This window comes from Arachis ipaensis, chromosome B3, assembly GCF_059453495.1.
Source record: "Arachis ipaensis isolate K30076 ecotype BB chromosome B3, ASM5945349v1, whole genome shotgun sequence".
Classification (NCBI taxonomy): Eukaryota; Viridiplantae; Streptophyta; class Magnoliopsida; order Fabales; family Fabaceae; genus Arachis; species Arachis ipaensis.
Window position 1 is genome coordinate 136284352 of NC_142438.1, and position 18698 is coordinate 136303049.

Here is an 18698-nt window from a genome sequence, read left to right on the forward strand (position 1 = left end):
CTAAATATGGCCGAATTATAACTCGTCCTTTTGGGGTTGCTTGCCGACCTTCTCGATGTGTCACGATGAACCTCAGCCACCAAATAAAAATGATGAAGGAGTACCTGCAAAAAGCACTTTAACGCTCAATTCAGTTAAGGATAATTATCCGAGGAGAGTCTTTTTATTTTAGAACGAACACACTTACCTTCACAAACTCTGATTGCTTCCTTTTATAACTAAGAAACAATAATGACCGTTTGGATCTGAATTAATCGTTTTTTATGTAACCGATCAAAGGTTTTATTGCCATAAAGTCGGCAAAGTTAATGCGCCGATTACAAGAAGGTCCACCGAGCTATAACTCGTAACCGATGTATAACGGTTATATCACTTATATATATTTATCTTTTATTATATTATATTTATCCTAAAATAAAATATAAATGATTTTTTTGTGTTTTATGTTAAATTTTTTTGTTAAAATTAACATATAATAATAATTATATTATTAAATTTGAATTATTATAATAATAAATAAATAAATAAATAAAATAAAAAATAGCAATAATTTTCTTTATATAAGTTAATTAGTTAATAATTAAATTAAAATTTAATTTTCTAATTAAATGCAGCTTAAATTATTAGTATTTTTAAAAAAATTATTTAATATAAAAAATATATCATGTACATATTAATATACTATATTAATATTCATTATTAAAATGATTTTAATTATAATAATTACTTTAGTTAAAAATTTTATTTATACCATAAAGACTATAACAAGTAGATTTAACAGTTAAATATGAGATAATAACAAATAAAATAATAATTTAAAAAATATATATAAATAATATTGTCATGTTAAAAATAAAATGAAAATCATTATAAAATATTTTTTTATTATTTTGAATATTATGCTGTTTATGTGAAATTATTTTTTTATTATTTTAAATACTATAATAAGTGATTGTGTGTATATTTCTAGTTTTATCAACATGTATAAATAATTCTAATTTAAAATTTTAAATATATCTAAATCAATTTGAGTTGGTCGAATAAACAACTTAATCGTCCGTTTAAGTAAGTGTTGAGAGTTCGAATTTTATTTCATATATGTAATAATTTATTGACCAATTACAGACTCTTAAATAAAACTTAAATTTATAACAGGTTAATCTTTAGTTTATTGAAAGACCAATTATTGTCCCTACTGTAAAATAATTTTTCAGCAACAATTGTTCGATATCATAATATGTGTGAAAGCATAATAAATCGTTAAAAGTAGTGACTTAAACTTATTTCGCGGGAATTAGAGGGAAATGACCATTTCATGTATGTGAACTTATTTTACATACGCCAAAAGTGAATTCGTCTATTTTGTGAACACAGTATGTTAAAATGATATCAAAATCTATTTCACGGACGTTTTGAGTGAATAATAGGTCTGCATTTTTTAAAAACTTTTTAAAAAGATGTATATTTTGATAACTAATATTTTTATATATTTATTTCAATAAAAAAACCTGAATATGGCTATCATCAGATTTTAACTGCTATTATCATCAAATTTTTCCATTCATTCAGAAAAAAAAAATGAAGACAAATGGCAATGCTAGTTATGTTATGTTTTCATTGGTATTCTATGTAAAGTAACAAAAAAAAAAAAAAAGAATTGAATTAGTTCTAGAAATATTTTAGAATGTATTTAGAAAAAACTAGATCAAAATATTAACTTCAAATTTCAAGTTTCTATTTTTTTGGTCAAAAGAGGTTTGTTTTAACGGTATCAAATTTGCAAACCTTAAGCTCATGGATACAAATTTGGGCTATGCTAATCTGGGTTCTATTAACTAACTCGTTCTGGATGGTCCAATCCACTCGACCAAAAGCAACAAGAAAGAAATTTTTTCTGTCTCCAACATTTTTCATTGAATGGAGTAACGAAATCTACATCATAATATCACAACAACATCATGATCTTCTCATTAACGAACCAAAAAAACAGTATCATCACATGACATAAAATAAATTTCTAAAGTTTTAATTGAATAAGGCCTTAAACAATTGTCTCAAGTTTCAAGCAAACAAGACGGTTTGACTTGGGATGGTGCTTGTATTGGTAGATCTATGATGTGGTGATGGAATTGGAGGCAAGTTATTAGAGCTTCCCCTTCTTGCAGTCATCAATGAAGAACATGAACGCCTTGAATTTGAATGCATCCCTCTCTTAATACTATTGTTAGTATTGTGCCTCTCATATGCACCTAAGGCTCCTCCATAGCTCCTTGAATACTTCAATCTCTTGTTGTAAGGGTTCTCTGCCTTTGCAAGATCCTCTAAGCTCCTCACATTTGCTAATGATGTGAATGACTGTGACTTCCCTTCGTAGTATCTTGATAACCCCCTCCTATAATACATACATGTATAACATCGTTAATATTTTTCTTTAGAAATAGAACTAGAGATTATTAGATGGGGTAGAAAAAGAAGCTTACTTGATGGGAAGTTTTTGGAAGAGAGAAGACATGTCACTCAAAGGATCATCATGTGCAAGCTGATGATCAATTGATGAGGATGAAGAAGAAGAAGAAGAAGGAGATGATGTTACTTCTTCAAAAGAATCATCAGAACCAATTGAAGTTGAAGAAGAATTAGAACAAGACACAGAAGATGAAGAATGAGAAAAGAAATCATCATCCTCATGAACTAGTCCTGCTATTTTCTTCTTTCCTTCAACCATGTTGGTGTTGTTATTCTTCTTCAGTTGCTGCTCCATATATCTTGTATCTCTTGTGATTCAAACACCCTTTTTCTATTCTTCTCATAAACCAATCAACTAGAACTACTCTCTAGAAGCAATAACTCACTTTACAAATTGAATGGGTGCAGTGGTATATAAATGGAATGGAAGATTTGGAAGATATGGATGACCTTTTATAAGAGACAGCTTGCTTTTTAAAATGGTGGATAAGATTAATGCAATTTTCTGTTCTCTCTCTCTCTTCCTATCCATTTATCCTAGTCCAACTGGTCTCTATTGTTTGGTATATAAATATTCTTAATCTTAATGGAAAAGAAACAGTGAGATTCGAGCCTATCCGAAATTGATTTTTGTTGTCCCTCCCAACATGCATTCAAAACCCACCCTATCTTTGTTTCCTTCAACATGAGCTAAATATAGCACTTTACCATTTATTGTGGGATCCAAAGCTAAACACGTTTCAATGCCGCGTGACCCTACTATTTCCTTACATTTTTCTAAACATTCTTTCTTTTTCTTTTTTTTTTTAAATGGCTCACAGTCTCGCACCAAAATTTTAAAATCTATGGGCATGAAAAAAGGAGACTTTTTCAATCAGCATACCTTTCTATACAACAATACAAGTGACTTGTTATCTTAATTTTTGTTCATCATACAAATTGTTTCATTAGTTACAAAATATTTTATGTATATGCACACAAATATTTATGTTGTATTTTCTCTCTTTTTATAGTGCATATACTTTAAATATTGTTAATGTTTGTGATTTTTAGTATATTATATTATGTTTATAAAAGAGTGACATTCAAAGTAACAATGAAATATGAATACAAAAAGAAAGTAAATATATATTCTTAAAGTACATATATATATATTAAGATTATTAATAGAATTTTTTAATATTTTATTCTATTAAATACATAATAAAAATATTAAAAATTTAAATTTATATATTTTTATTTATGAAATATTTTCAATGGATAACTTAGACCATCCTTAGCTAAGGCCTATCTAGTATCTATATCATAATAGATATGTAATTTGTGGAGTGTAATGAGCCAAAAGAAAAAGAAAAAACAGAAAACAATTTTTGGGGAAGGACTAATGAAGAAGAGGTGAGGTCATGAGGGCAATAGAGGAGCGCGTGGAGAGTGAAGCTCCCAAGAACCATGGATAAGGTCGAATTGAATGGTGACATGGACTGGGAAAAATTGTTAGTACTAAATTTACAATGATGTTGCAAGTTGAATTGTAAGTGGCGATCAAATGGGGTTTGTGCGGCGCTCACTCTATTAATTTAAAATAAAAATTATTATATGTTTTTAATTTTATTTTTAATATATATTTATATTGTAATATATATTTTATATTAATAATTAACTTTAGGCTATGTTTGGTTGGAAGGAAAGAAATAGAAAGGAAAGAAAAGAAAAGAAAGAAATTGAGTGGATTTTTATTTTCTTTATATGTGTTTGGATGAAAGAAAAATAAGAAGAAAAAAATATTATAAAAAAATAATTTTATCTTTGAATTATAAAATACATTGAAAAAAGTGAAAGAGTAATATTGGAAGTTGTGAGAGAAAAAAAGTTTTCCCTCCTTTTTCTTTCCTCTCCAATTTCTCTTCATAACCAAACAATGAAAAATGATCATTTTTCTTCCTCTTTTCTTTTTCTCTTCAAACAAACATAGTGTACGTGATTGTTTTTTGAGATTTGACTGTGGAGTAATTAGAGTATGGCTAGTCTTGTCTTTTTATTTTTTGTCAAAAAGGATTATATATCGATACCAAAAAAAAACAAAGAGATAAATACCTACAAAAAATACTTTGACATTTGAATTAGTGAGTGAATAATAAATTATGTATATCTCATATGTTAAAACATTTTCTTAATTCTCTTTATATTCGGAGTGGATGTCTATAGCCAATTATGCGTTTGATTCATATTAATGAGGAGCGAAAATATTTCAGTTCGTTTTGAACTTTTGATATAGTTTTAATATTGTCATTGATTACTAATCTTACAATATTAAAAGCCGATCTATAACATGTGGTTAAGTTATAACAGATATATCAATAATTAATTTTAGTGTATAAATTAATTTGGATTAATCGAATCATCAATCTAAATAAATGTTAAGGTTCGAATTTTATCTTGTATATATAGTAATTCATTAATTAATAATAAATTATTAAATAAGTTTAAATTTATAATAAATTAGTTATTGACCTATTAAATTAGAAAATACTATAAAAAAAATTAATTTTAGTGGACACATATGATGTTGTGATATGAATTTAAACACCCATGGTTTTATGTGATGACTAATCCTACTTTTGGGCGCAATTTGGCCCCATCCTATACCCTTTTTGTTCCATTGTCCTCTCCACTCTCCTCTATTCTTTTGCCACCTATACTACTTTAAAAGTTTAACCACACTTATCCTTCTCGTCATCCCTTCTTATGTTCACATTATATCTAGTTTAATTAATTAATTAATTTTGCATATGCACTTTAACAAAATGCATGTCGCTTTTACATCTCTCTCTTTTAGTACGCAATTTTTCCATCTTTACATGGGAGGTGTTAGAAATGAGTAAAAAAAAAAAAAACTGGAAACAAATATGTCCAAGAATTATTTATCATGGAGACGAAAATAAAAGTTCATCAAGTCACCGTAAAGATGAGACCCGTTTAACGAATAAATGAAGATCGTAGGAGAAAGTTTAGGGTCAGTATTTTTATTTAAATTTGATCAATATTTAATTATAAAAAAAATAAATAATTTTGTATTGTTAAATATAATTTTATATCATTAAAAATATTAATAATAATTAATTAATGATTATAAATTACAAAATTTGCTAATTCTTAATACTCCTCTATATATAAATGGACGAGACATTTTCATAGCAAAAAATCCGCTAAATCTCCATAATATATACATAAAATTATAACGTAATTCTTTTTTTGGTGAATTATTATAACGTAATTCTGATTCTAGTTATATAAAAACTTAAAACTAGAATTCGACTCATTATTAATTTTTATTAATATAAAATTTATTTCCGCATATTATTATAAAAGTACGATTAACAATACACGAAAAAATTTATATGTTTAAAACAGTTTGGTCTTGAAATAATATAGATAAACATAATTTTATATTATATTTTAATTACATGTTATATTTATTAATAAATAAGTTATGAAGTTATATTTTTTAAATTAAATTGTATTATATTTTTTTAATTTTGTTATTAATACCCACAAATATTAGTCTCTCCCAAAATTAATGGGAGAAGGTAACATTAATAGTTATATCTCTAACACTTTCTCTCAAACAAAAGTCTCTTTTTGGATTTGTTTGATTTTGCATAGACCTTTTTTCTCTTTTAAAATCTATGATAAATAAAAACCATGATAGGAATGAAATGTTTCCTTTCAAATGTTTTTCATTACCCTTTTTGTTTTCGGTGGATATGGCTTGCTTATATGATTTGAAATGTCCTCGCTTTTCCTGCCATTTGATAAACTCAAAACACCTATATATCCCATTGCATTATTTGGTAGATTTTATATATTGTTGCTACCATAATTTATATTTTCGTTTGAGCCAAGTTCTCTTATGTACATGATGGTCATCACATTTACGTCATGCATATTCATACACCACAAGAAAATAAATAGTATTTCTTAGCTTGGTGGACAAATCTGCTGAAAATGATTATGTATTGATGATTTTCGGCATAGATTATTACAATGCATTCCTTGATTTTTAAGACGCATGTTAGTAGAATTCTATATTTTATTTTACCTCGTCGTTGGCAATGATAAAAATAGTCACAATTTAAAAAAATATATATAATAGTGCAAGTTGACACATATAAAATTGTAATTTTATTTGATTTTAGTGTCATTGTATACATATTTTTTATTTACATTCCACCCACATATTATTACATTAATAAAACTAACTACTTTTATATTTATCATGTTAATGATTATTATTAAAAAATATAAGAAGTTAAATAATTGTGCGAACAATTTTACGCTAACTCAAAATTATATAAAATAATCTATTCCGATCCAAAATAATATTTTACCTCAATTATTGTGATTGGTATGTATCATATGGAGTGGATTCTCTCTATAAAAAAAAAAAAAAAATTAGATGATGTTAATTGTGATTTTTTATTTTTTTTATATTTAATTTTAACCCTATTTATAAAATTAATAGTGAGAGATCACACTATATTTTTTCAAATGTTAAAAAAAGTAAAGAGGATATACTTTGGTCGTTAATCGTGGCGGTGCTTAATTAGTGCACCATGTATGTTTAGTCAAGCCCATCTACACATGCCTCATACATGATGCATGTATGTGGTCGGTTGAATTTTCGAATTCTAAATATATATTTTATATAATCTATAATTTAATCTAAGATGCTTATACTATAAATATTCCAAAACGCGACATTAGGGGGGCGGTTGCCAGGGACGGATTTAGGAAAGAGGAGGTCTCAGAATTTTCAATAATTTTTATATACATACTTAATACTTTTTATTTTTAAATGATAGTGGTCGATGTGATTATTGCTATCTAGTAATTGCAATATGAAAAAAAAAATTTATTTCTTTAAAAAATGGTTAAATTTTAAAATTAATATTGTAAAATTGTAATACTCATAAATAGATATTTATGTATAGTTAATTTTCATGTGAGAGTAATAACTAAACAACGTTAAATAATAATTTAAATAAATTTATCAAATTATTTAATAATTTTTAATTATTAACTTTATATAAAATTAATTATATTTGAGTTTTCACTAACATCTAATTTCAAAGATGATAGAAAAAGCGTACCTATTAATAAGGGAGAATTAAAGCTTGTAATTACTAATATAATGAACTGAGAGAGTAAAAGAAGGTCAAACTTAACTATATATATGAGTATATAAAATATACAAATTAATATGGAGCAATATGTATTAAGAGTGTATATGTATACTTTACTAGGACTAGGAGCTGAACAAGTCAGCATTATTTTGAGCATGCATTAGGTTTAGGTATTCAATTTGGTCCACAAGCTTTGGCCAATACTTATCCATCTACGCATAACCCATGACGGGTCTTTGATATGTAAGAAGAGCATTAATGTTTAGGGGGTGAGGTGGAATGAGCAACGTGGACATAACATACACATGGATATGGATTCAAAAACAATATGTATTAATAATATTGTGCGTACTATCTAGGAAACTAATTGGATCAAGACTTGTCACTATCATGGATGATGTATGATGAAATTCATGTTTATGCCTTCAACCATCTTTCGTTTGCTTTGAAACTTCAAAGGGTTGCCAATATTGTCTTGAATATTTCAAATTACCACCAACCTTTGTTTATTATTTTAATTTATAAAATCGAAAAAAATACTTGGATACAAAGATGTTTTCTAAATTATATGCTTTAGATCAAATTGATTTTTCTTTTAAAATTAATCAAAATCGCACCGCGAAAACCTTCACTTATTTTTATTCTTTTTGTTGACTTCTTATCTTTATTTTAAAAGTGACATGTATTTATGAATGGAAGGGATATTATAGTACTATATGGCTGAAAAAACGTTTATTAAATTTCGTTGGAAATGTTTGGTTGTGGAAACTAGTAGAATCACCATAAGTGCTATCTACCCCCTCGCCAACCTGGCAACCGGTTAGAAATGCTATAATTGTAACTTATTATTGCTTGTCCTAGTAAGGTGTCTTGTAAGGTTTTACTCCATTCAATTTCCAATCTTTAGTCATTTTGAGAATTTTTAAAATTTTTTCATTTTTATATTTTAATATTATAAAACTCATGCATTTTAATCTAATCTTTATATATATAATTAGAAAACAGAAAAAAAATAAAAAAATATAAATAGACAATAAAACGAGTAAACAATATGAATAATAGAATAAAAAAATTAAAATTATAAATCAAATTATTAATTAATTATTTTTAATTTTAAATTTTAAAATTTAATAAATAAAAATTAGCAGTTACATCCAATTTAAATTTACAATTTCGCTATCTAACCAATAAAGATTCTACCAACTTCTGCCAACTCTTGCTTATGATTGTGTTTAATGAAAATATTTTTGTGGATGTGTCTAATAAAAATAGAGTAATGCTAGGGAACCAAAAGGGTATTAGCAAAAAATCAGCCAAATACGTTTGGGTGAATCCAAAATCTCTACGAGTTAATATATATGAATGTTTCTTCTACTAAGTATCAGAATGTTTCTTTTTCATACTAAATGGATGTTCTTTTATATATTTTCTGAATTTTTTTGTATTACAAATGTGAATGTTTTTATTTCTTTAAAAATTTTATATTTTTTTTAAATTTTATAGATATTTAATTATTTTTGCTAAAATATAACTGGATATTTCTTTTATTAAGTATTAGAATATTTTTTTTTCATATTAAATGAATATTTTTTTTTATATTTTTGTGTATTAGGAAATTGCATTATTGCCTCTTATATCTGGTTGCTGTATGTCTCCGCTTCTATATATAAATCATAGTATTTTTCAATGGTTGGTTTGCCCTTTATACATCTGAATTGGGAGTGGGGAAAAGCCAAGCATCAGAAATCACAGAAAAATGAGATAAGCAACATTTTAGGGAAAAAATCTGACAACTGGTCATCAATGTGAATATTTAAAAATCAATTAGGACACCTAATAACAAATCTCATCAAAGGGAACCCCACCCATCTAAGGTGAGAAAGGAATATGATCATATGCATGCAGATAGATGAATGAAAACTCCCTTAAACTTATGTACAATTACACACACACAGTATCCTCACCTACCATGAGATGCAGTTAAGTATACGAGTATAAATTATGATGGCCAAAAGGAATCATATGCACACAACAGTTCCTCCGTTGCCTCCTCCCTCCACGCCCGCCACCGCCTCCATGGCTTCTCAGGTTGTCCCCCCGCCCTCGAAATCGCCGCCGCCTTAGGGATCGAGCTCAAGTTCAACTCCAACTGCAATGGCGGCTCCGGTAATACATTTGGTTCACGAAAGGGAAGCGGTTCTTGTCGACGGTGGCAAATTCGACGAGCCAGATGTCAGTGATAGAAGATGAGTGGGTCGCAGTGGGGAGGCGGAGAGGGCCTGACGGTGTGACGGTGAAAGAGAGTGTGATTGTTGGAGGTGGATAAGTTAATGTGAGAGAGAAGATGAAGGTTTTTATAGGTTTTAATTAGGTTTACCTAATCAATTTTAAATTTTTTAAATTTTGAATTTAGAAACTTTAAAATTAATTAATTATTAATATAAATTAATGTGATTTTGTTTAGTTTTTGGCTGATAACCTCTTGATTACATATACTTTTCAATGAAAATATCTTTTTTATGGTTATATCTAATGGAAGTGTCTTTGTGTGATATATTTCCTGAATATGTTTCTTGATATATGTGTTTTCTAGTGGAGATGTCTTTAATATTAATTATTATTGGCAATAAATTGGCAAATAATATATACTTTTCTTTAAAATTAACCTCCTTCCTCCATTTGCCATTTTTGGTCTGCAGAGGCACCCCCAAGCGCTGCTTCACTTCCCTCTCTCCGATGACACCCAGCCTCCAGCCAACGCCTCCATCCGCCCATAGACACCGCCAAAACATCTCCGCGAACGTCCGATCACTCCGTGCATCATCTTTTGCGTTGTCCATCCGCGTGACAACCGTGCACCCCGCAGTCATGCCTTTACTGTTGCAGTTCACCACCACCGTTGACAACAACGACAACTACCTCGATGCCAACGCATTGTTCAAAGCCATGCAGAATCTCCATTCCGTTCTCGCCTTCCGCGGCTTCAACCGCAAGGTTTTATGGCAGTTCTCGCTTCTTCCTTCTCTTCTTCCTCCGTCATCTTCGCCATGAACCTTACAATGCCGCACAGTATGAACAACATGCTAGAAATGCAGTGAGAATGTATGTAGTGGAAAGCTTTATATACGCATGTGGATGTTTATTTTTCATGCAAATGAGATGTTCATTATTAATGTAAATGGGATGTTTGTTCTTCATATAAATGAGATATTTATTTTTAATGTAAATGAGATATTTATTCTTAATACAGCATTCGAGGTTGGTGACGGCAGGAGATAGATAGTGGGGAGGGGATTTGGATTAGAAAGAAGTGTAATTAGAGTTAAAAAGGAGGGAATAGTTAAAATTTCCAATGGTAGAGTTAAAATGATTTTTTTTTTAACTTGATTTAGGGTGTTTTTTTTTAATTCTTAGTGGGCTGAAAAATCATCACATTATTCAGCATTATTCAAAATTTTCATTGTCTACTCAACAAAACCCAAAAAATAATTCAGCCACAAATAATAATCTTATTTTCAGCTCAATTGACGTGATTACTTTTAGTAGGCGAATAGCCGAAATTCCTACCAAAAAAACACAAACAAATAAAATACCCTTAGCTAATTTTTTGTGAAAGTTATTTTACTGTGTAATAACTTGCGTGCCTACTATACATTGCTACCCCCTGACTAGGCTCAGTAGTATTTGGTATGGTATATGGATGGATTCATGGATATATATGAAGGTGTGACAGAAGTATAGTGTTATTATAACTCACCCAAACTAAATAATTTATCATATATAATTCATAAGGGTATAACCAAGCACAAGAAATAGTAGAGCAGAGATGGAGAAGAAAGAAAATGCAGCAGCATCTCCTATGGGAATGGGAGGAGTATCTAGCAGGGACGAAGAGGTAGCATGCAACTCCACCACCATGCGTGCTTCTGAGACCTGCCTCCGTCTTCTTTCCATTCCTCTATGCGTCTCTGCATTACTCCTTATGCTTAAAAACTCTCAACAAAATGAATATGGATCCGTCGCCTACACTGATATTGCAGCTTTCAGGTACACACTTACAGCATCACGAAAAACAGGGTGATTCTACGAGTGACTAAGGTGGTTATGATATTTTAAAAAATATTGATAAAATTAAAATATTTATTTTTTATTGTTAAATAATATTTTTAAAAAGTGTTTCTTAAAAAAAAAATATAACTAAAATATAAAATAAATGTAATTTTAATTTTAACATTTATATAATTTCTGTAGTCATTGTAGCATAATAATAATACTAGAATTCGCGCGCCTAAAAAATATAGGAAGAAAACACTTACATATATCATAATTGTTGAGATCTGAATGTGTTGAATTTTGCAGGTATTTGGTGAATGTGAATGGCATATGTGCAGGTTACTCACTGCTTTCAGCACTATTCATTGCTGCTATGCCTCGCCATTATTCCACTATATCTCGTGCTTGGACTTTCTTCTTCCTTGACCAGGTAGGTCCACTTTTTGCTTTTGTTCTTGTTCTTGTGATTATGTTATACAAATGAATTATGTTTTGAATTAAACAGGTGGTAACATACATGATTGTGGTGGGTGGAGCCATGTCAACAGAGGTGCTGTACCTGGCCGAGTATGGAGGCGCTGCAACAACATGGAGCTCTGCATGTGGCTCTTTTGGTAGATTCTGTCACAAGCTCACAGCATCCATAGCCATCACATATGCTTCTGTAGGTTGCTATGTGTTGCTGTCACTCATGTCTTCCTACAAACTATTCACCAACTATGATGCGCCACCTATAAGGAGCCCCATTACTGCCATTCACATTGTGGCTTTCCATGCCTCGCCCAATTAGTCAATTAATTTCGTTATTTCATGTAGTATCGAGTATGTGCTACAAATCTAGAATGTGCCAGTCAATAAGCAAATAACTTGGGTCATACTTTATGAAGTTTTCCAGCTCTTATAACAATCAAAAGTTATTATCAAATCTTATATAACTCTATTCTTGATTAATTCGATATGGTTCAAACATTCAATTTGTCCTAAAATTCATATTCATACCAATAGTGCAAACTAAGGGAAGACTTTTTCACCTTATATTAAAAAAAAAAAACCTATCAGAGAAGGAAATTGTCTGCACCTCATTGCAGACATCCATGCCAATACATTGACTGCTATCTGTGAGCGCCATACCGAGTTGGATCGAGCTGAATGCTTGCTTGAGAAGATTTTCTGAATTTTTTTTGTTTTATCTTTTAGAGAAAAATAAAAATTTTATGAAAATGTCAAAGTAAAAAAAAAAAAAGAGAGAAGTTGCGGGTTATGGGCTTTGTTTTTATTGAAAAATTTTTAAGTGTACGGTGTTTTAGTTATTTTTAATCGTTGATCTTAATTATAAAAAATATATATAATATATATAATTAAGATCAACTAATATACCGATGTGACAGTACATTTGAAAAATTTCCGTTTCTATTATGTATAGATGTGAATTCAAGTGCGGAATGTTGCAGTTGCACTAGTTTGTGAGAAACCCTAATAAGGGGAAGGCGATGAGAATGAGCGATAAGTGGGTGGAATTGGTAGGTTGTTCGAGCGAAAGGCTTCCGGGGAACCTGGTACTGGAAATCCTGTGGCGTGTTCCAGCGACGGGTCTGGTTCATTTAAAGAGAGTGTGCAGATCATGGAGAACCCTAATATCCAGCCCCGAATTCGCCAGAGAGCACCTTAAGCGCTCAACTGCAGGTCTGCTAGCCTCGGACGCACGAATAGCCTATGCAAGCCAGTTCTCCCACCTAAGAAGAATTGGATTTTTGCCCTTACACTCTCTGTTCCATAATCCATCATCGCCTGCTGCTAAAGTGGTTAGCTGCTACGATATTGTTGGTTCCTGCCACGGCTTGTTGTGTTTGTTCGATACGGTTTCCAAATCTCGTGTTATGTTGTGGAACCCCTGTACGGGGTTCACATCGAAATGGCGGCAAACGAGTGCACCTATCATGTCGTGCGGCTTTGGCTATGATCACGTCAATGGCAAGTACAAGTTTCTTGCGGTTGTGAAGAATGAATACGGTGCACTTGTGAGCAAGATTTTCACGTTTGGTGTGAATCATTGGAACAGAATTCTAGGTGGCTCATTAATTTACAGCGTCACTGAGCTTAAGGGGTTATTTGTGAGCGGCACTTTTAACTGGTTGGTTTCTCGGCCTAGGGGGTCCGTAATACTTTACCTTGATTTGGGCAGGGAAACTTATGGTGAGTTGTCTCTTCCAGAAAGGGATCCGGATGATAATATCAGAATAATACCCGTCATAGGTGTCTTGAGGAACTGCCTCTCTGTTTGCTTCGACCATAAGAAAACTCATTGGGCTGTGTGGCTTAGGAATAACCGATCTTGGACTCAATTCGCCATGATCCCCCACCACCCCCAAATCACTAATCGTTTTGGAGTTGCATCTTTACGGATCCTCTACGTCTCCGACGATGATGTTCTTCTTCTCGAGAAAGGCCAAAACGCCGGGTTATTTCTGTATTACTTAAATGATGGGAGGATAGCTTTTCCTATGATTCATAGCTTCAGCGATGACTTCGTAGGAATGCCTATGTCTAAGCAAATAGGTCCAACGACTTTACTTGTTTATTATCCAAGCTTGCTTTCACCCATTCATCTTTAGGCCATTAGGCTTTCTTTATATTGCTTTATTCCAATGTAAGCAAAGTAATAAATTCAAGCCGTATTCCCTTTGCCTTTTACTGCTTTTGCCGTCTTTGTTTAATCACTCTAGTTGCGTTATGGGGCTTTCCCTTTTTTTCAGCAATTTTTATGAGCATTATACTAAAAACAGTTCTGTAAAATCATCTTATAGAAAGCTATTCATTGGTCTATCACACAAGTGTTACTCAATAGGAGGAGAAAATCACACCAAGACAACTTAGAATTTTAAAAGTCTCTCTCTCTCTCACACACAAATATCACAGTTCTTAAGATTAGAAATTCTAAATGCAAATTGTAACAAAACCAGGAAATCATCACTGTTTAATAGGGTAGCAATCATCTCGAAACTTCAGCACACCATAGCAACTATGTTTAAGACAATATATAGATGATAATTATATAAAAGCAATGACAAGTACTGAAAGCACCAACGTACCTCTGCATTAGCAAGCCTTAGAAAATCTTCACACTCTTCAGGTTCGACATTCAAACTTAGCAAAGCATCTCGAACTTGAAATTATTAAGAAATTTATACAAATCCTATATTTGATTATGTCATGGTGTTGGATGCCAAAAAGTCTTCACTTGCATAACAATATATACAAATCAAAAGTACATGACTGCACATCAAGATTTTAAAACTGATAAATGTCTCTTTCTATTAGATATGCTCTTAAGGCAACTAATACATCAACCTCAATCGTCATAAGCAACAGATATATCATGCCAAGAATTGGCATTATAAATTCTCAATTCATGATCCTAACAGAACTTTGAACTCTCAGGTAGAATCTAAACAAGATGTTATGCTCATGGTCAAAGGTAAAATAATTGAGCTACATACAAATTGATTCATCAATACAGCAAGTAAACAATATTTGATACACCATATGACCATATATTCTTCTTCTTTTGAAAGCGGCAAAATGTGTATCATACCAACTTGGTGCCAAGTTATGTGTTCTATTGACTGCCACTTACAGCATTTTCTTTCCTAAAAGCTCGAAGTTGCTCCTTGAACTTTTTGCTCTCTTCAAAGTTGGCCTTTCGCTTTAGAGCTTTCTGTTAGAACATATCCACAATCATCAGAAACCATGGGAAAACAAGATTAAAAAAAAAGGGGTCAGTTTCTTTATATATGAATGAAATGCTCACTTCTTGTCTAAAACAGCGATCCAACTTTATTTTCAAATCTGTACATTCACCAAAGAATTTCCCAACAGGGTGTTCCACATGACACTTCTGGAACAGCTCAATAATCTGCACAAAAATATGATTTCTAGCAAAAGTTAATTATCACAACACAGCCTAAAATATGGTTCCTGGCAACACACAAAACATAAAATTTTCTCTTGCTCTCCTAGCAGGTAAGAATTTACTTACATTACATATTAAGCAACCGAAGTCTTGTGTTTAGGAACAAAAGTCCTACAACCAACTAGCTATTATCCATGTCATCGGAAAATTAACACAAATCAAATCATAGCAACAGCCATACTAGTAATACATACAACACAATATCTTACACACACTACCAAAAATAACAACTGATTAGCAAATAAACTCACTTCAGCGCACATTGGGTGCTTGTGTAACGTTAAGGGAGGATGCATCTTCCCACAAACAAATCAATCAGAAGCACCAACCAACGCTGCAATGCAGAAACCCCACTATTATATTCCGTCCTACTGAAGGAGTACTATAAACAGAAAATTGGCACCAACCCAAATGAAACCAATCGGAAAAGAGTAAAACTTTGAAATTTGTAACTACCAAAGATTAGAATATAACGAGAACCAACAAAGATGGAAATCTGGAATAGACCGAAGTGAAATTCAACATGTATATATATCTGGGAATTTCGAAACCTAAGTATAGCTGAAAACTATAATTTAAGGAGTGATGCGAAAAATTGGACTTACGAAATCCGAATCGGTGAGTTGGAAGACTCAAATCAGAGTTTGGAGGGGGGTGCCGTGTGTTTGTATGTGTTGATGAACGAAGATCATCTTGTGTTGATCACTTTTTATTATTTCTTTTTCGCCGCGGCATTTGTAATATTTACTAGTGTAGCCCCGCGCTATGCGCGGACGCCGCTACGCAATATATTTTATCTTTTTCTGTATATAAATAAGAAAATTATATGGTACAGATATGTACAGATTTAAAAATTTGTTTACTTAAACCACACTTTCTAAAGCCACACTTCTCACTTAAAACCGTAGCTCTTCACAAAGAAAAACGTCACCTAATGGAAAAAAGTAAATTAGAAGATTTAAGAGAAGAAATAATTAAGTTATCAAAATTAATAGATAAAAAATTAATGATTTTAACTAATGTTAACTGTAATGACACCGAATTCTTAAAATCAATACAAAATGATTTCTCTCAAAATCTTTATTTTACTATAAGTTTTATTGAAGGACTTCAAAAACCTGAAAAAACTTATTTTTCACACGGAATTTCTAAGAAATGTTACCATGGAAATGATTCCCCACATCTTTATCATACTTTTAACCCACAATTAAATTCTATAGTAGATATGCTTGAAGAAATATTAGTATCTATAAAATTTCAAAGAAATAAGGAAAAAGAAAATCCCAAAGAAGAAAAATTTCAAAATATAATCAACATAACAGATTTAAAAGTAAAACCACCACTAAAATTATGAATATTGAAGAAAAATTAGAAGAAGTTACAATGCTTTTTAAACAATTAAAAATGGCTCAAGAAAATAATATTATGGAACAGGGATTTCAGATAGAAGAAGAATTAGTAAATTCTGAAAATATAGAAAATGAAGAACACATCCTAGATTATTCAAGTGACGAAGAACCAGCAATTCCAATACAAATAAAAAATGAAGCAGGAACATCTAGGGATAATCAATCTCAATTTAAATGGGAAACAGGTTTTGATAATTATGCTTTTAAAAAAGGATTTATAAATAAAGATTCAAAATATACAAAAACACCATCAAAATACGTTCCTAAAATCCAGGAAATGGAAGGAGAAAAAATGCTCGATTTAGACCGTAAAAAGAATGAAAAAGAAATTTTCGAAAACTGGTTGAATTCCTTCTTATTAGAAGCCTTTACTAATCCAAAACTTAATGAATTATCTGGAAGAAATATTTGGAATTACATAGGGTTTCATAATAAAGGAGCTATAAGAGATTATATGACATCAACAGAAAACCAAATAATAGAAGAATTAGCAACAAAAACAACAGCTTATGATAAGATATTATATAAAGAATTTTTTGGAAAAAATATTATAGATCATAAACAAGAAGTCTATAATAAAGAATATCAAGAAGCAAAAAATCATTTAGCTAACATTCAGATATATGATCTATGTAATGTGGAGTCTTATATATGTGAATATAGAATACATTATTACAAATTAAAAGAAGAAGATAAAAATCATTATCTTAGTATGTATATAACAAAACTTCCATATCCTGCTAATGAATTTATTATGGGAAAATTTATAAGAGAAATAAATAGAGGAACAATTGAAAATAATTTTGGTGGAGCAACCTCTGCAATAAGAGAGGAAATAAAAGAACGTTGTATGCAAGAAGCAACTCAAAAAAGATTTGCAAATATAATTAGAATTTGCTGTCAGGATAATGAAGAGATACCTAAAAAATATGGTCTTAATAAAAATTTTCAAAGAAAAAAAAATATCAATTTAGAAAAAGAAAATACTATCCAAACTGGAGAAAAAAGAGGTATTTTAGAAAAAGAAATAACAATAAAAACAAAAGACAAAAAAATGATTATTGCCCGAATAAAAAAAAAATTGTAAGTGTTGGTATTGCCAAGAAGAAGGACACTATGCAAATGAATGTCCGAAAAAGAAGGATAAAAAGGATCTTACTAAACAAATAGAAATTGTTAAGTCCTGTTTCATGGAACCATTAGAAGAATCTGATGATAACTTAGACTATATTTTTGAATATGTCTCGAAAACAGACTCAGAGACTGAGTAATAATGCTATATTTATTACTATAAAAATAACAGAAAAGTTTATAAATACTTTCATAGATTCTGGAGCAACGCAATGCTTTGCTAGTTCAAACATAAAACTTGATTGAAAAAAATTAAAGAAACCATTAAGAGTTAGAATAGCTGACAAATCAATACATAAAATTAACCAAAAAGCAGAGATGGTTGAAATTTTTATTCAAAATTATAGGTTCATTGTTCCATCTATATATATGTTAGACTCTGGAATGGATTTTATCATAGGAAATAATTTTTTAAAGCTATATCATCCATTCATTCAAGAATTAACATATATAGTTTTAAAAGCACCACACGATTCTTCAATAAAT

At 30.4% G+C, this 18698-nt stretch overlaps 4 protein-coding genes across 5 annotated transcripts; 2 read left to right on the forward strand and 2 right to left on the reverse strand.

Annotated features, from left to right (window-relative positions):
* Positions 1 to 1701: 1701 nt before the first annotated feature.
* Positions 1702 to 3151, reverse strand: LOC107631403 (uncharacterized). Its single transcript, XM_016334835.3, has 2 exons — positions 2481 to 3151; positions 1702 to 2392 (listed from the first exon to the last, which is right to left on the reverse strand). The coding sequence occupies exons 1-2, from the start codon at positions 2759 to 2761 to the stop codon at positions 2062 to 2064; spliced, it is 612 nt and encodes a 203-aa protein (XP_016190321.1). The 5' UTR covers positions 2762 to 3151; the 3' UTR covers positions 1702 to 2061.
* An 8214-nt stretch (positions 3152 to 11365) lies between these two features.
* LOC107631402 (CASP-like protein 2A2) lies at positions 11366 to 12614 on the forward strand. The gene is made up of 3 exons (XM_016334834.3): positions 11366 to 11696; positions 12009 to 12132; positions 12208 to 12614. Exons 1-3 carry the CDS (start codon positions 11476 to 11478, stop codon positions 12490 to 12492), a joined length of 630 nt encoding a protein of 209 aa, XP_016190320.1. The 5' UTR covers positions 11366 to 11475; the 3' UTR covers positions 12493 to 12614.
* Positions 12615 to 13192: 578 nt separating this feature from the next.
* On the forward strand, positions 13193 to 14314 carry LOC107633812 (F-box/kelch-repeat protein At3g23880-like). Its single transcript, XM_088507589.1, has one exon. The coding sequence runs from the start codon at positions 13193 to 13195 to the stop codon at positions 14312 to 14314; it is 1122 nt and encodes a 373-aa protein (XP_088363715.1).
* Positions 14315 to 14988: 674 nt separating this feature from the next.
* Positions 14989 to 16434, reverse strand: LOC107631404 (uncharacterized). Of its 2 annotated transcripts, none has more exons than XM_016334836.3 (4): positions 16278 to 16434; positions 15924 to 16006; positions 15511 to 15615; positions 14989 to 15417 (listed from the first exon to the last, which is right to left on the reverse strand). In XM_016334836.3, exons 2-4 carry the CDS (start codon positions 15966 to 15968, stop codon positions 15319 to 15321), a joined length of 249 nt encoding a protein of 82 aa, XP_016190322.1. In that variant the 5' UTR covers positions 15969 to 16006; positions 16278 to 16434; the 3' UTR covers positions 14989 to 15318. The 2 variants fall into 2 exon arrangements, with proteins under 2 accessions (XP_016190322.1, XP_088366273.1); XM_088510147.1 differs by having other exon boundaries at positions 15924 to 16054; positions 16278 to 16367.
* Positions 16435 to 18698: the final 2264 nt, after the last annotated feature.

What these genes read in the sequence shown, in the direction of transcription:
- LOC107631403 (XM_016334835.3), bottom strand. Translation starts at nt 2,761, where the DNA reads ATGGAGCAGCAACTGAAGAAGAATAACAACACCAACATGGTTGAAGGA. An exon ending in TTCCAAAAACTTCCCATCAA is followed by an intron (nt 2,393 to 2,480) that starts GTAAGCTTCTTT and finishes TATGTATTATAG; the next exon opens with GAGGGGGTTATCAAGATACT.
- LOC107631402 (XM_016334834.3), top strand. Translation starts at nt 11,476, where the DNA reads ATGGAGAAGAAAGAAAATGCAGCAGCATCTCCTATGGGAATGGGAGGA. An exon ending in ACTGATATTGCAGCTTTCAG is followed by an intron (nt 11,697 to 12,008) that starts GTACACACTTAC and finishes TGAATTTTGCAG; the next exon opens with GTATTTGGTGAATGTGAATG. An exon ending in CTTTCTTCTTCCTTGACCAG is followed by an intron (nt 12,133 to 12,207) that starts GTAGGTCCACTT and finishes TGAATTAAACAG; the next exon opens with GTGGTAACATACATGATTGT.
- LOC107633812 (XM_088507589.1), top strand. Translation starts at nt 13,193, where the DNA reads ATGAGAATGAGCGATAAGTGGGTGGAATTGGTAGGTTGTTCGAGCGAA.
- LOC107631404 (XM_016334836.3), bottom strand. Translation starts at nt 15,968, where the DNA reads ATGCATCCTCCCTTAACGTTACACAAGCACCCAATGTGCGCTGAA. An exon ending in AGCACCCAATGTGCGCTGAA is followed by an intron (nt 15,616 to 15,923) that starts GTGAGTTTATTT and finishes ATTTTTGTGCAG; the next exon opens with ATTATTGAGCTGTTCCAGAA. An exon ending in ATCGCTGTTTTAGACAAGAA is followed by an intron (nt 15,418 to 15,510) that starts GTGAGCATTTCA and finishes ATGTTCTAACAG; the next exon opens with AAAGCTCTAAAGCGAAAGGC.